Source organism: Ranitomeya variabilis, chromosome 2 (assembly GCF_051348905.1).
Source record: "Ranitomeya variabilis isolate aRanVar5 chromosome 2, aRanVar5.hap1, whole genome shotgun sequence".
Taxonomy (NCBI): Eukaryota; Metazoa; Chordata; class Amphibia; order Anura; family Dendrobatidae; genus Ranitomeya; species Ranitomeya variabilis.
Window position 1 is genome coordinate 48,487,950 of NC_135233.1, and position 17,837 is coordinate 48,505,786.

At 42.2% G+C, this 17,837-nt stretch overlaps 1 protein-coding gene across 4 annotated transcripts in view; it reads right to left on the reverse strand.

The window, feature by feature from the left end:
* The window catches only part of THADA (THADA armadillo repeat containing), a 629,866-nt gene that overhangs the window by 390,544 nt on the left and 221,485 nt on the right, over positions 1-17,837 (reverse strand). For all 4 annotated transcript variants that reach the window (XM_077282381.1, XM_077282382.1, XM_077282380.1 and 1 more), the window contains exon 26: positions 15,218-15,309. In XM_077282381.1, coding sequence (XP_077138496.1) covers positions 15,218-15,309 — 92 coding nt within the window. The remainder of the gene's footprint in view (positions 1-15,217; positions 15,310-17,837) is intronic.

Below are 17,837 nucleotides of genomic sequence, written 5' to 3' on the forward strand. Positions count from 1 at the left end.
TCTTATCTTTTTGTGCACTTAAATACCAAACAGCCAATACTGGATTGAAAGTGGTTGTTTCATCGGTATTTTTTGCACCTGTGTTGTTGCCATCATTAATCGGGTCCGATGCGCCCTGCTAGTGCATTTGTTCGGAGGCTTCAGCAGGTAACCATCTCTGCTTTTTTCTCTGTGATTTTAATGTCAAGAAAAGGTCCATGGGATTTAATAAAACTATAGGAATTTTCTTAATGATTCTAAGATTCTATTAATGATTCCGTATTATTTATGATTCTTTAGGATTCTATAAGATTCTAATAATGATTCTATAGGATTCTATAAGATTCTTTTGATGATTCTTCATGATTCTATTATTGATTCCATAGGATTCTATTAATGATTCTATAGGATTATATACAATTCTATAGGATTCTATTAATGATTCTATAGGATTATATACGATTCTATAGGATTCTATTAATGATTCTATAGGATTATATACGATTCTATAGGATTCTATAGGATTATATACGATTCTATAGGATTCTATTAATGATTCTATAGGATTATATACCATTCTATAGGATTCTATTAATGATTCTATAGGATTATATACGATTCTATAGGATTCTATTAATGATTCTATAGGATTATATACGATTCTATAGGATTCTATTAATGATTCTATACGATTCTATAGGATTCTATTATCTATTAATGATTCTATAGGATTCTATTGGATTCTATAGGATTCAATAAGATTCTATAGGATTCTATAGGATTTTATTAATGATTCTATAGGATTCTATAGGATTCTATTGGATTCTATAGGATTCAATAAGATTCTATAGGATTCTATTTATGATTCTATAGGATTCTATTGGATTCTATAGGATTCAATAAGATTCTATAGGATTCTATTTATGATTCTATAGGATTCTATAAGATTCTATAGGATTCTATTTATGATTCTATAGGATTCTATAAGATTCTATAGGATTCTATTTATGATTCTATAAGATTCTATATCCAAGAAGTATCCTTTCTCCTTGCGGAGATTGACATGCTAAGCATGCCAAGATGAGGAGACTTAAAGCCGCAATGCTCCTCTGGGAAATATGCTAATTATGAAAATTGTCTCTTCAGAGACGAAGATAACTAGAACTCTAGTGCCACCTATTGGAAGTAGCAATCCTACAAGTCAATGTGGACCCTTTAAGGAGCCTTGTCACATGACTTAGGATAATAGCCAAACCAGAATCTCAATTTGCAGACCCGGTGTTTCGGGCTACTGCCCCTCGTCGGTGCAACGTGGAGGGATAGGATTCGATTTATAGGATTCTATTAATGATTCTATAGAATTTTATTTATGATTCTTTACGATACTATAGAATGTCATAAGTTTCCAAGAGGAGTTACAGAGGAACAGCCGAAGGCAGAGTTATAAGTACAGATGATCCCGGACTGTTGTGTTAGGAGGAATGCCAGCATTTACTAAAACAGACCTGTCGGGAGAGCTGACAAATCCTTTTTGAAAACTTAAAAAAAACAACTGGACATAGGAAGCACTATTTAATTTATCCAAAATATGTGATTATAAAGCAATAAGACACTTCCCAGGTCCAGATGCAATAAAGTGTTAACTTTTCTACCCTCTCTTCCTTTAACATATGCAAAAATATTCCTCTTTAAACTGAAGGCAGCAAAATCTATACTGTGACACAGAACAGGACACAACTGGCAGGCAAAGTAGGAGAGAACAAAAATAGCAAGGGGAAAATGTATGTGGCTGTGTTTATATCTGCTCATGTCCTTTAAAACAACCCAGCCGCCCCCCTCCTACCCTTATAAACAAAAAATGAATTCCCCAAGATGAATGGAATTAACAGTAGAAGGTTTATGTTAAAAATCTGCGGATCAATACTGCCACCTGGTGGCCAATGCCTCAACTGCGGTAAAGATTTGACCTGTTGCTTATTGAAGCGATGAAACTCAACGTGTTGGTCACATTTAACAAAAAATTGTAGCTATATGCACCTTAAAGGTAACCGGTCATGTTGATCACGGCATCTGATCTGCAAGCAGGATGTTATAGAGCAGGAGGAGAGGATTAAATTGACAATTTTCTTTTTTTTTTTGGAAAAGGTTTCAGAAGAACCATTTTATTCATTCAAATCGCTGATGTTTGTATGTGTGAGTCCAGTGGGCGGTCCTACTCAGTGATTGACAGTCTTCCCTGTATGACTGCATGCAGAAATGCCTGTCAATCACTAGTAGGACCGCCCACTGGACTCCTCTGCATCAAAACATTTCAATGAATAAAAGACAAGTTATACTGAATCTTTTCCTACAAACCCATACATCATTCTGCTCAGCTTCTCCTTCTCTATACCGTGCTGTGCACAGATCTGACTACTTGTAAAATGTGAAAGAATCCCTTTAAGTGAATAGGCCTAATAAGAGAGTCCCAAGCCGACTTCAGCTCTGCTATATCCATATGTCTATATGGAGAGACAAGGGTTAATGAATGATGAACCATAAAGATAAATCAGCAGAATGCCTTATTGGAGGACGGTAAACGACATGGAAAGGGCTCAGATTCTGATACTGTTTTACTGCAAGACAAGGCTTTATCTTGACACACGAGGGGTTAATCAGCCAGGAATCAGTGCTGATTGGATACTGGCGGCTGGTGGATGATGGACTGTGCCAGATCAGAAGACGCGGCCTGAGCTAATCGCCTCATTTATGTTACTTATAGAACCATCATATTCCACAGCTTTACAGACATCATCATCTCTGTCCCCATTGGGGCTCACAATCTGGATTCCTTATCAGTGTGTCATTGGGATGTGGGAGGAAACCGGAGAACAGAACATGTACGCATAATGCGCACAGACCCGTATGCCAAACGCAGACATAACATATACGCAAAACATAGACACTACACATATGTGAAATGCCAACAGAACACGTCCACGAAACATGGGCAGAACATATATGTAAAACATGGACAGAACACGCAAGCGAAAAACACAGAACGCCTAACCCTAAGGCCGGGATCACACCTACGCGAGATACGGCCGAGTCTCGCAGGTGAAAACCCAGCTCTGGCACCGACACTCCGGAGCGGAGCGTGCAGCTCCATGTATTGCTGTGCGGCTGCACGCTCCGCTCTGGAGCTTGGTTTTCACCTGCGAGACTCGGCCGTATCTCGCGTATGTGTGATCCTGCCCTGACACATAAACATGAGCCATTTTGATAAACTTGCCCAAAATCCACCAGCGCAAAAAGGAAAATAACAGAAAATGCAAACATGACTTAGGCTATTGTTCATGTTACGTTTTTGTAGCGTTAGGTTTTTTGCTGCGGCTTTTTATGCATATTTTAACCTGCATTTTACATTACCAGCAAAAGCTATGAGATTTCAGAAATCGTGCACACGCATTGTGTTTTTTTTTTTTCCTGACTGCTGTTATTTTGCAAACTGCTGCATGTCACTTCTTTCAGCGTTTGTTCCGCGTATTTGCAGCTTTTTTCACCCATAGGAAACAATGGGTGAGAGCAAAAAAGCAACAAAAACATTGCAAAAAAAGCAGGTGTCAGCTTTTGCTGCGTTTTTGGTGTGAAACCCTAAGGAAGTTAAATCGTGCCTTTTATGGGCCACTAAACTATCAACACGCTCAAGAGACAACAAAAAAAAACACAATAAAACATGCTTTCTGTAAGCCAAGAGAGCTGGTTTTGCCTGCGGAAAAAAAAAATGCTGGAAAAACGTAACATGTGAACATAGCCTTAAGTGGGAAAACAGTATTGGGGCTCAGGCTCAGACTGGCAATCTGCCAAGGCGTGCGTATGCCTAGTTGACCGGAGGCCCTGAACTACAAAGTGAGTGGCGCACGCGCTGACAAAGCTGCCCTGCGCACCATGACGGCCCTTGTTAGCGCGTGCAAGCGAGAGGGTGAGCGCACACAGGGCCTTTATTCAGAATTTAAAGGGCTGCCGCGGCACGCAACGGGGTCTTGCTGTCTGACCCTGGCCTGTACCAGTGCCAGAATGTATTTTGCGCTCTGCTGACCAATCCCAGGGATCCGCTCCTCTGCATGTTCAATGCTACATGTGCTGCGATTATACACTGCAGTATCACCTATATAATGTATATACAGCAGCTGCAGTATTACGTATATCATGTATATAGACTGCTGTGTATAATCGCAGTATCACCTACATAACATACAAACATTACAGTGTCCCCTATATAATGTATATACAGCAGTCTCAATGTGATATATACACAGCAGTCTCGTTGTGTCCTGTATGATATATATGTGCGTGCGCCTCCTATGTGATGTATACAGCATAATCTAGTATATAGGATAATGCGGTCTTAATATAGTGTATAATGTGGATTGTTGTACATATAGTATACAGATGTTTATATAGCATGGTGCTATGTATATGTATGTACACTGCCACATCTCTACACTATATAGTATATACACAGCTCCTCTCCATATTCCTTACCCCAGTATATAGTGTGCGTTGTGCATACTTCTTCTGTCCTGTATACACGGCGTAAATCTCAGTATCTGCTTTAACTCTGTATGAAAATATGCAGCACACTAATTAAATATGAAAAAGGTGGAGGACTCTTTGGGCTAATAACGAGTCCTCCACTTTTTCCATATTTAATCGGTGTGATGCTTATTTTCTTTTTGTAAATCCATTTGATTTAAGGGTATGTTTCCACCCACTGCTTAAGATTTGGTGCTGCTCAGTTAGGATATATGTACTTTTTTTTTGTCCCAGTCCGGCCTGGTGTTTGGATTTCCATAGCTCCACATTATTAGTGCTCCTATCTGTATGTGTATATCAATCAGCACATGGATCCTTCCAGAGACGTCCTCTGTGGCTAGCCAAGCTGATGATGAACTATGTGCAGATACAAGCATGCTATAGCCGTAAATGTGCAGAGAACTACGGTAATATCAACGCTCATAAATAATATATCAGACAGAGCATCCGCTGGAGGCTTCTCTGAAAACCTGCCCGTGATAGAAGAAATACAAAGGCAGCAGCAGCGAGAAGCTAAAGAGTTCTACACCATGATAATCGCAGTGATGGGGCTGCTTACATCTACTGGAAATGTTCCATCTCTGTACGTCTTAAAGGAAAAGGTCTGTTCGAGAATTTATTCTGAATTAGTAGAGGACAGCCTCTCGTTTGGGATCTACAAGAAGCAGGACGACTCGCGATCAAGTCAGTAAGATTGCACCACCCCCAAAACTATTTATATGTCCATGTAGCTCTTTCAAAGCCAACTTTAGGACTACCTTTACATGACTAGTCCGTTGCTCCGATACTGAGAAATCAGAGTTTGAATTAATAAGCAAATGAGGCTGAAGAGCTATGGTAGATCTGAAGCCTCTGTCACCCCAGCTCTATTTCCTCCTGCTTGGAGCGGATGATTGTTTTCCACAATTGGCCGGGCATATGAATATGTTGTGTCGAGTGACCAAAGTGAATCGGGTACTTGTGTTGGTGCCCACAGGGGACAGCAACTTCCGCACCAAGTGGCAGGGACCCTGTGGGGTAAGGGGAAAGGTGGGACAGGTCAACTATAAAGTACACCGACCAGGCAGTATGAAGCCCATCCCGCTACCTACTAAAACCCTGCAAGGATTGGGACCCGCTTGAAACCTCTTGCTTGTTGTCCCAGTCAGAAGTCTCCATTGCAGGTGTCAAAGCAGCAGAAATGTTGGTTGCAATTGAAAACTGGTACATCAGAATAGGTTCTCAAAGTTACTAGGTCTCATTTGTGGCATCAGGCATGAGATACCAAGAGTGTCTGGGTGGGAAAGTCATTCCCATAATCCAGACTGGGACTTACAGGCATAACAACAGGCAGCTGGGTTCGCTCAGCAGTGTGGGGTTTGGGCTGCAGCTGAACAGAGGAGTGTTTGTTTGGTGAACACGTTTAAACTGCTTGATACTGCCTAGCATACCGAGATTGTGGAGGCTGCTACATCTACTTTTGTTTAATTGTGCCTGAAGAAAGGACTGTTTACGTTATTTATTTGTACTGGAGACAATTTTATACTATTTTGATATACAAAACCCTGTGCCGGGGGTATCCAAGCACCTACCAGAGAGCTGAGCCCCTACACACCATAGACTTCTTTTTGACGCTCTAATAATGGTTGATAAATAGCAGCAAGTCCGATCCGCTGTTGTGTCAGTGATAAAACAGTTGCATGAAGCCCATAGAAAGCATCTTTAGTAAGTGATATTAGTAAGGATATGTTTGCCTAACAGATACAGTCCAATTACTCGGAACGTCCCCAAAACCTACTGGCTGATACCACAAACTAATTCTACGCATCCCATCAGGGAATAGACAGAGAGGAGGTCCTCTATCCGTCCAGCTCTCTCCATTCATTTCTAAGGGAGTCACTGCAACCACCGAGTAATCATTCAGGTGAGAGGTGCAGGTTTCATTCCTCGAGGACCCACAGATAAGACAATTATTTCAAAGATTAGGTGCACATTTTCACAGACCGACCAGAGCCAGTAAATAATCACCAGTCAGTTGCATACAAGACAATCAGCGGTTGCTTAATGACCTGTTTATACTGGTCACCAGCACTTTCATACACAGAATGGTCGTTAATAGTGTCGCTCTGTGTGCATTAAACATGATATCCTCGGCAGCACGTGTTCTGATTACACAGGATGATGTGCTGCGAAGAACGCTGATTGAACTTGCGTTTTGCTCATTTATTGAGCAATTGCTGGACTATATGGACAGCCTGATAATTGGGAAATGAGAGTTCTTAGAGAGATTTGTTCATGAATATTGGTACATCTAAATTCAGCCATATGGATATGCTATAAATGTATACACTGGAAATAACACTAACATAAAATGGCAGAGTGCTGAGGATCAGAGGGCAGAAAAAGTTACCACTGCTCTGCTGATTCCATAACTGCAGAGTCCACACAAGCTTTGGTATGAACATCAGCACAAACACTGCAGAAAGCCCCCCCCCCCCCCCCCCCACCCAGATGGGAGCTTCATGGCGGAGCCTTACATCACCCAGCACAATGCTGAGTGCTGGATGGAGTGGTGTGAAGCCGCCACCACTGAACTCTGGGGCTTTGGAAACAGGTTCTATGGAGTGACAGATCACACATCAATAACTGCCATTTGATGGATGAGTCTGGGTTTGGGGAATACTAGAACATTACCTGCCTGACTTTATTGTACCAGCTGTAAAATGAGGTGGAGGAAGGATAATGCTGTAGGCTTGTTTTCAGGGGTCGGCCTCGTCATTTAGTTCCAATGCTTCAATAGACAATACATTATTATTATTATTATTATTTATTGTTATAGCGCCATTTATTCCATGGCGCTTTACATGTGAGGAGGGGTATGCATAATAAAAACAGGTACAATAATCTTGAACAATACGAGTCATAACTGGTACAGGAGGAGAGAGGACCCTGCCCGCGAGGGCTCACAATCTACAAGACATTTTGGACTATTGTAACTTCCAGCTTTGAGGGAAGTCTGGAGAAGGTCCTCCTCTGTTCCCCGTGACTGTGCCAAGGCACAAGTCCCATAATGACATCATTGGGGGGAGTTAGATGCAGAAGAAAATGACCGATTGCAGAGAACCGACCTCAAAACCATCCAACATCTCTGGGGAGAACTAGAACAGAGATTGTGAGCCCGGCCTCTCCTCCGTCTGACCTCATACATGCTCTTCAGGATCAACTGGCAAAAATGCCCAGATGCCTCCAAAGTCTTGCAGAAAACTTTCCCACAGGAGTGGACGCCCTCATGGCTGCAAAGGGGCCAACTTCATATTAATGCCTACGGATCTAGAATGTGAGGTCAGAAAAGCTCCTATAGGTGTAGTACGGAGGTGTTCTGATTTTTTTTGTCCATACAACATATGATAAAAACTGTGCCCACCGCTTGATAACTCAGAAACACCGGAATATAAAAAACATTTAATACTAAGGGGAATATATACTCTGAGCACATCTCAATTATGTTCTCATTTCTAAAGTCATAACCAATTTATAATAGGGCCACTGAATTCTGCCTTACGTGAATATCTGGGAGCACCGACCATGAACTCATCGTGAACCACAGACTCTAGACGTGAAGGTTGACTCCACTCTCAAGCATTTCATTACATTTCATGCCTCATCCAGGAAAAAAAAAAAGCCTCCTTCACAGTTCAGGAGGATCATGCTATTTATTGTGATAAAAATCAATGAGATACGAGACGTTCCAGGCCAGGAGTAAAACAAATGTGGCCCTTTCAGACCTTAAACACTAAATTCTTTCATGTATGGTCAGTGGACTATATGGCAGGACGGCTTGTCTTTCATAAAGCAGTGTATTCTTTTTTTTTTTTAATCACTATAATACTTCATTCAAGGATCGGCACATAAGGATTTGTCTCAGGTTCCTCCAACGACCATTGGTGGGCGTCCTTGGGACTGTTTAACCTGGCAGCTCAAATCATCATTAAAAGAAGTCAGAGGACACATTCTTCCCGTCCTGCGTACGACCGAGGATTCTAAATATTGCTCTAAACTTGTGACCCAAACGAATATCTTGTAATTACAATCAAAAGCGGAAAAACCTCGAAGACCCAAGATCTCTATAGTGTTTTGAGTTTCAAAGGACGTCCTATCAAAATAATGTGCCTGCTCCAAAGACCGGATCTATCCAGATGCAGAATTACTTGGTCTTGCCCTGAAAGATCAGCCTAAAGTGCACCATGCAATGAATGATCTATGACTTCTCAAAGAAGTTGGCTACCGAGAAAAAGCGTTGGATAAATAATAGGAAATTAGACTAAATAGTTGGTTTCCAATTCTTCAATTAGAGTATCAGTCAGTAGATTCTTGCTGCCCAAATCACAAGCAGCATTAACTAGGAACAAGCTCCGAAAATACAAAGAACTATGGCCTCAATTCAGCATTCTTTTTCCGTTTTTGGGGGGGAGGAAAAGTTTATTAGGCATTTTTATGTTTTACACCAAATTCTTTATGTTTTTGTGTGCCCTTGTATGCTTGTTTTTGTCAGTCCTCGTCACTTTTAGATTGGCTCGACACTGTATTTGAAACATTTATTTTTGTGATTTTCCCAAGTTTAAATGATAATGTCTTGGTGTTCTCACCTGAGAATAGCAGTTTAGGATTAGTACAATTTAATTAGGATTAGCACAGTTTAATTGAATTAGTGATATGTGTAAAGAAAACATTGGCTGACCAAGGTGTAACATTGAACAATGCCTGACCAACTCAAGGGCAGACCAAAGTGTGAAAGTAAACAGTGTCCTACAAACTCATTGCACTACCAGTGTCTAAGGGTACCGTCTCACATAACGATTTACCAACGATCACGACCAGCGATACGACCTGGCCGTGATCGTTGGATCGTTGGTAAGTCGTTGTGTGGTCGCTGGGGAGCTGTCACACAGACCGCTCTCCAGCGACCAACGATGCCGAGGTTCGCTGGTAACCAGGGTAAACATCGGGTTACTAAGCGCAGGGCCGCGCTTAGTAACCCGATGTTTACCGTGGTTACCAGCGTAAAAGTAAAAAAAAAAAAACCGTACATACTAACAAAAATATTCAACCTTTCCCTCACTTCCGGTATTTTTCCCTCCTCATTTAAGCATGCCATCATACATCCATTACTTAAAAAACCCTCCCTCGACCAGAATTGTGCCACTAATTATAGACCTGTCTCTAATCTTCCCTTCATCTCTAAACTCCTCGAATGCCTGGTCCACTCCCGTCTTACCCGCTATCTCTCAGATAACTCTCTTCTCGACCCTCTTCAATCTGGCTTCCGCTCTTTACACTCTACTGAAACTGCCCTCACTAAAGTCTCTAATGACCTACTAACAGCTAAATCTAATGGTCACTACTCCATGCTAATTCTCTTGGATCTCTCGGCAGCATTCGATACTGTGGATCATCAGCTCCTCCTCACTATGCTCCACTCCATCGGCCGCAAGGACACCGTTCTCTCCTGGTTCTCCTCCTATCTCTCTGACCGATCCTTCACTGTATGTTTTGCTGGTTCCTCCTCCTCTCACCTTCCCATTACTGTTGGGGTTCCCCAAGGATGAGTCCTAGGCCCCCTCCTCTTCTCTTTGTATACTGCCCCTATTGGACAAACAATCAGTAGATTTGGTTTCCAGTACCATCTCTATGCTGATGACACCCAATTATACACCTCTTCTCCTGTTATCACGCCGACCTTTTTAGAAAACACCAGTGATTGTCTTACTGCTGTCTCTAACATCATGTCCTCCCTCTATCTGAAACTGAACCTGTCAAAAACTGAACTCCTCGTGTTCTCTCCCTCTACTAACCTACCTTTGCCTGACATTGCCATCTCCGTGTGTGGTTACACCATTACTGCAAAGCAACATGCCCGCTGCCTTGGGGTCATCCTTGATTCCGAGCTTTCATTCACCCCCCACATCCGATCACTGGCTCGCTCTTATCTGCATCTCAAAAACATTTCTAGAATTCGCCCTTTTCTTACTTTCTACTCTGCAAAAACTCTTACTGTCTCACTTATTCATTCTCGTCTGGACTATTGTAACTCTCTACTAATCGGCCTCCCTCTTACCAAACTCTCCCCGCTCCAATCTGTCCTGAATGCTGCTGCCAGGATCATATTCCTCACCAACCGTTACACTGATGCCTCTACGTTGTGCCAGTCATTACACTGGTTACCCATCCACTCCAGAATCCAGTACAAAACTACTACCCTCATCCACAAAGCACTCCATGGCTCAGCACCACCCTACATCTCCTCTCTGGTCTCAGTCTACCACCCTACCCGTGCCCTCCGCTCCGCTAATGACCTCAGGTTAGCATCCTCAATAATCAGAACCTCCCACTCCTGTCTCCAAGAGTTTACACGTGCTGCGCCGATTCTTTGGAATGCACTACCCAGGTTAATACGATTAATCCCCAATCCCCACAGTTTTAAGCGTGCCCTAAAAACTCATTTGTTCAGACTGGCCTACCGCCTCAAAGCATTAACCTAACTATCCCTGTGTGGCCTATTAAAAATAAAAAAAAAACAATCAGGTTCCTCGCATCATGTTCTCATACACTCTATGCAGTTAATAGCCCTCTGTGTCTGTACTGCTACATACTTAGGCTGTTAACTGGTTCATGCAGCTTTACATGAACACCCGAGCCTTACACTATGGCTGGTCCAAATAACTAAAGCAATTGTTACCATCCACCTCTCGTGTCTCCCCTTTTCCTCAGTTTGTAAGCTTGCGAGCAGGGCCCTCATTCCTCCTGGTATCTATTTTGAACTGTGATTTCTGTTATGCTGTAATGTCTATTGTCTGTACAAGTCCCCTCTATAAGTTGTAAAGCGCTGCGGAATATGTTGGCGCTATATAAATAAAAATTATTATTATTATAACCTTTTTTATGGCCGTATCCTGGTGAAATTGGCTAGAAGAAAGAGTTACATAGACATGAAATGAGTCTGGCAGATGGAGAATCATCTGCTGGGCCGCTCTCCTACCCATTCTACCACTTGGCTCTTCCACCAGCCAATGATTTACACTCTCATTCCCCGTTAATGTTCCATGGTCTATTCTTACAGAAGAGACATCACTGTTCCATCAGAAACAGGATCGCTGCGTTCTGTGATTGGTTGCAGTGGTTAGGTGATCTCCGAAGTGCATCATCTGATGGAGTGCTGCTCGAGTCACCTAACCACTGCAGGCAACCAAAGGTGGGTGCTAGTGAGCGTCAAATATTTTGTTATTTTTAACAGCCGCAAGCCATCGTTGAGCTTTCCCACTTGCTCAGACAACTCCTTTAAAAGATACCTTAAGGGGCTTGCCATCTAGTTTAAATTAGCATTATATACATATAAAGTTAAGAGCTCCAATATCATTAGGACTGTAAACTCATTTGGGCAGGATCCTCTCTCCTGTAGAGTGTAAGCTCTTATGTGCATGTTCCTCTCCTGTAGAGCGTCAGCTCTTATGGGCAGGGACCTCTCTCCTGTAGAGTGTTAGCTCTTATGTGCAGGGTCCCCTCTCCTGTAGAGTGTCAGCTCTTATGGGCAGGATCCTCTCTCCTGTATAGTGTCAGCTCTTATGGGCAGGATCCTCTCTCCTGTGGAGTGTAAGCTCTTATGGGCATGGTCCCCTCTCCTGTAGAGTGTCAGCTCTTATGGGCAGGATCCTCTCTCCTGTGGAGTGTAAGCTCTTATGGGCATGGTCCCCTCTCCTGTAGAGTGTCAGCTCTTATGGGCAGGGTCCTCTCTCCTGTAGAGTGTAAGCTCTTATGGGCAGGATCCTCTCTCCTGTGGAGTGTAAGCTCTTATGGGCATGGTCCCCTCTCCTGTAGAGTGTCAGCTCTTATGGGCAGGATCCTCTCTCCTGTGGAGTGTAAGCTCTTATGGGCATGGTCCCCTCTCCTGTAGAGTGTCAGCTCTTATGGGCAGGGTCCTCTCTCCTGTAGAGTGTAAGCTCTTATGGGCATGGTCCCTGTTGTGAATTTACTTTTTGCTCCCTCTAGTGGTTACTAGTTTTTTGACTCTGGTTTTTCTGTCATTCCTTTTATCCGCACCTAGGTCGTTAGTTAAGGGTGTTGCTATTTAAGCTCCCTGGACCTTCAGTTCAATGCCTGGCAACGTAGTTATCAGAGCTAGTCTGCTGTGCTCTTGTCTACTGATCCTGGTTCCAGTTATATCAGCTAAGTCCGCTTTTTGCTTTTTGCTATTTTGTTTTGGTTTTGTATTTTTGTCCAGCTTGTTCCAAATATATATCCTGACCTTTGCTGGAAGCTCTAGGGGGCTGGTGTTCTCCCCCCGGACCGTTAGACGGTTCGGGGGTTCTTGAATTTCCAGTGTGGATTTTGATAGGGTTTTTGTTGACCATATAAGTTACCTTTCTTTATTCTGCTATCAGTTAGCGGGCCTCTCTGTGCTAAACCTGGTTCATTTCTGTGTTTGTCATTTCCTCTTACCTCACCGTTATTATTTGTGGGGGGCTTCTATCCAGCTTTGGGGTCCCCTTCTCTGGAGGCAAGAAAGGTCTTTTGTTTTCCTCTACTAGGGGTAGCTAGATTCTCCGGCTGGAGCGTGTCATCTAGAATCAACGTAGGAATGATTCCCGGCTACTTCTAGTGTTGGCGTTAGGAGTAGATATATGGTCAACCCAGCTACCACTGCCCTATGAGCTGGATTTTTGTATTCTGCAGACTTCCACGTTCCTCTGAGACCATCGCCATTGGGGTCATAACAGGTCCCCTCTCCTGTAGAGTGTCAGCTCTTATGGGCAGGGTCCTCTCTCCTGTAGAGTGTAAGCTCTTATGAGCAGGGTCCTCTCTCCTGTAGAGTGTAAGCTCTTATGGGCAGGGTCCTCTCTCCTGTAGAGTGTAAGCTCTTATGTGCAGGAACCTCTCTCCTGTAGAGTGTGAGCTCTTATGGGCAGGGTCCCCTCTCCTGTAGAGTGTCAGCTCTTATGGGCAGGGTCCTCTCTCCTGTAGAGTGTCAGCTCTTATGGGCAGGATCCTCTCTCCTGTAGAGTGTAAGCTCTTATGGGCAGGGTCCTCTCTCCTGTAGAGTGTAAGCTCTTATGGGCAGGGTCCTCTCTCCTGTAGAGTGTCAGCTCTTATGTGCAGGGTCCTCTCTCCTGTACAGTGTAAGCTCTTATGGGCAGGGTCCTCTCTCTCCTGTAGAGTGTAAGCTCTTTTGGGCAGGGTCCTCTCCTGTAGAGTGTAAGCTCTTATGTGCAGGGTCTTCTCTCCTGTACAGTGTAAGCTCTTATGGGCAGGGTCCTCTCTCCTGTAGAGAGTAAGCTCTTACGGGCAGGGTCCTCTCTCCTGTAGAGGGTAAGCTCTTTTGGGCATGTTCCTCTCCTGTAGAGTGTCAGTTCTAAAAGGCTTCTCTTCTTTGATCTCACAGTTTAGATTACGATAATTTTACTGTGCAATATATGATGCTGCCATACAAATAAAAATCCTCGAAACTTAAGAGGAACCTGACAGCTGATACATGCTGCCTGATCCAAGGTAAGTTTGACTTGGAAACTGCGAGGCATTCCAGAGGAAAATCATACTTTCAAACCCGCCAGGGACCAAGCCACTCAGGCGGATCCCTGGGGAGTTCTCTCTGCCTGCTGCCAGATCTTGCATGCATAGGGAGAGACCTGCCACTCAAGGGTAGAGGGTGAAGACTCTGGGATCCGCCTGTCTGACTAGTCTCCTGTGTGGCTTTTAGGGCAAGTTCGCACTGGGCGTTTTTCTGCTTTTTTTTCTGCAGCAAAACCTGATCTTGGCAGGAAAGAATCTGTGTCAAAAACGCTTGTTTAGGTACGTTTTTGGTGCGTTTTTTCTCTCTCTTTGTCCATAATAATGTCCTTGGATTTTCAGCAGCAAAAACACAGCAAATAATGATACCTGCGTTTTTGCTGCGTTTGCTGTGTGAACTTACCCTTAAAGTGTGCTTTTCTCTTAAACATTGCAGTGTTTTAAGAATACTAGGCTGAAATCATGCTGCCAGGATCTGATACATGCTGCCCGTGGTTCGGGCAGAATTCATCAATTTATCAGTATTTTCAGGCCACATAGGTAACGTAAAACAAATCCTACAGTACAGACTTGAAGCTGAGAGTCGACGTAATGGCGTGCTCAGTCCATGGGTGGTCCTAGAACATTTTATTTACAATAGTTACATAGAACAAAAGCAGACAAGGTTCCAGCACTTTGTCACCCGTGATGACTTACAGCGCAACGGGCTAGAAACACTACACCGTGTGCACTGAGGAGCATTACAAAACACAGAATCCAAGACTTCACGGTGACGCCAGCCACCATGACTGTGTCTCCGCACTGTAGACTCAGATCTACTTCCATCTTATGCAGCGCTAATCATCTACAGACGAGTGACACGGACAGTGATTCATTTCATCTGTTTGGCACTTGCCATTTTTTTTTGTTTTACTACATTTCGTAAACCAGAGATGTAAGGGGCAGATTACATTTGGAAATTGGGTTTTTAAGCTTGGCAAAGCGTAGGAAACAAGAAACAAGTGGAGAAGATTTTTTGTAACATTAGTCGGCAGATAAATCCCAGAAAGCCGGCAAACCTTTTTCGAATTGGTGTTGGCCGAGAGATTGTTTTTCACAAGTGATGCTCGTTTCAAGTGGTGCTTACCTGTTTTTTTTGGAGCGCTCATCTTTTCCTCTTTTGACTCCAAATATCCTTGTAATCAGAGTGCTGAAGAGGAGTGTGGAGGAATTTCTCACCTAAAGTAAACAGAAAACGGGTAAAGCAAAATATCACGGAGGGGAAAAAAAAAAGACTTGCAGAACTTTATTTTCAAAAAACACACAGCCCAGAATCGAGCCGCGTAGTCACAATATTCGGAGGCACTTACAGACCACCGCACCTCAAAACAGACTTTTAAAAAGTTAATGAAGGAATTTTTAAACAAACCTATTGCCCCCTCCAATAATAAAAAACATGGGTTCGAGTGGATCGGCGCAAACGTTCAGCTTTTTATTCGTTTCATCCTAACAGTCCAGAAATATGTTTAGTAAGGTATATTCTCAGCTTGGTTTCACGGAGCGAGCAAGCAAAACACAAACCGATCCAATAAGCATTAAGTTCAATATCACCACGGCAGAAATAGAAAACCTTTGTGGAAAAAATAACATTTATACGAGTTATAAAAGCCGTCTCCAGACATAGTATAATTATCGATTTAAAGGTACTTTCATAAACAAACACCATAATCGCTCATATTTATAATTAGACAAAAAAATATTATTAAAATCTCTGGCCCGTTAAGAAAAGGAGGCTGAATTCTGCCTCTTCACTATCTGGACAGCTTTGTGAGATATTGTCAGGACTCTGAACATTTTTTACCTTTTGTGCATTACTGCCCTTTTCCAAGATGGCGTCTTTGGTCTCATGTGCACTGTGTCTTCCTGCTATAAAACTCCACCCCAGCCTTCAGTCTGTGGTAGAGTATTCTGCCTTGCATCCAGCTCCTGACCCTGGTGGCTCCCTGGCTATATATCTGCTCCTGTGAACCTGTGTGGTGATCCTGCTACTCTGCTCTGAGTTCCTGCTGCATACACCAGTTCCAGTAATCCTCCTTCATCTGCTGCTCGTGTTTACTTCATCTGCATTTGCTGGACATGTAAGCCGTTTCTGCTCTGCAAAAACCTGAGACTATTAACCAGGCCTCCCTGGTTGAGATAAGATATGATTTGAACTGCCTATAACAATATCTATCTGTGTCTGGACTAAGACAAGGATTTATTCGTGTCAAGTATCCTCAAGAATAACTGTGCTTCATAGACTTTCTGCTTGATTGCATTTTGCTCTGAAGTTTCCTATAGACTGCTAAGCTGCGTTTAATATTTACTCCAAGTGTTGTGGACTTGAGTTTCTCTCTGCACCTGTTTGAATCACCGTGTGATAATATAGACTTTACCACTTATAAAACTGTGTCCTGTAGTTGTCTTGTTCCACGCAAAGAGTCTCCTGAGTTATCCCCTATAATTATTACAGATATCTTTACTTGTGGGGAAAGAAATTATATAAACACAACAGTGGCGTCCAAAGGTGAAATATTAACTAAAAATTATTAATTATAAATTACTAGAACATATATAGTGTTGTATACCCTGAGATCACCGTTGTGCAAAAATTTAGTGGACACCACTAGAAAGGAAAACAATAGTCTGTGCTACAAACATGAATAGAGGCCGAAATCCACCCAAGCAAGAAATAAAATAATGTATGGTAAAACAATGAAACTTTATTGAAACCAGTATGGCAATAGACTTCCCTGACGAAGGAAGTTATATTCCGAAACGCGCGTCGGGGTGCGCGATATCTAGACCTTGGTGGCATTTAAAGGTATACTCTCCTAATATATACTTACTCGATTCCCCTACATATACGCACATGGCGCTTTAAGGATATATATTGTATGGTATATTGCACTTGCACATGGCACTTTGAAATGGATATTTGACAGTGTACTGTGGACTTCTAATTATATGCACTTTATTGCATTTATATCTTTTTATTGCTAGACACAGTTTTATAGGGATTAAAAAAAGTTTTGGAGTTTATATTTTCCCCTTTTTTATATGGTTCTAATACACGCACTTATTTATTATTTATTATATAATTTTTATTTTTGTATTTAATTTTTTTTTTATTTCATTATGCTTTCTTACGCATGGATATGTATACATTTTCGTGCCATATCTGAAATCTATATATTTCAGGGGATATTCTAATATATGTATTGTGAATTATATCTCCGCCATATGCAAAATTGGTTTTCTATATACATAGCTTATTTAGAAATGATAATCACCAATTGATTTACTGTTATCTTGCGCAAGTCTTGATATGCGCACATTGCTCGTATTTATTTTTTTAATCTTTTTATAATTTGTTGGCTAGTCTATTGCCATACTGGTTTCAATAAAGTTTCATTGTTTTACCATATGTTATTTTATTTCTTGCTTGGGTGGATTTCGGCCTCTATTCATGTTTGGAGCACAGGCTATTGTGGGGAAAGAGTGCAGCATGTACGGTAAATTCAGGAAACATCTGTGCTGCTACCTTCGTAATAGTTATGGTAGTAAAGCTGTCTGCTGTTTGCTCTGTGTGTATGTAGTCAGAGACTCAGAAGACCCCTTTAAAAAAGCCATGAGACAACAGTAGATAAAACCTTTTAAAGGTCCACAAAGAAATAAAAGAAAAAAAAGAAATGTGAGTTCCAGCTCCGTAAAATTCAAAAAGTTTA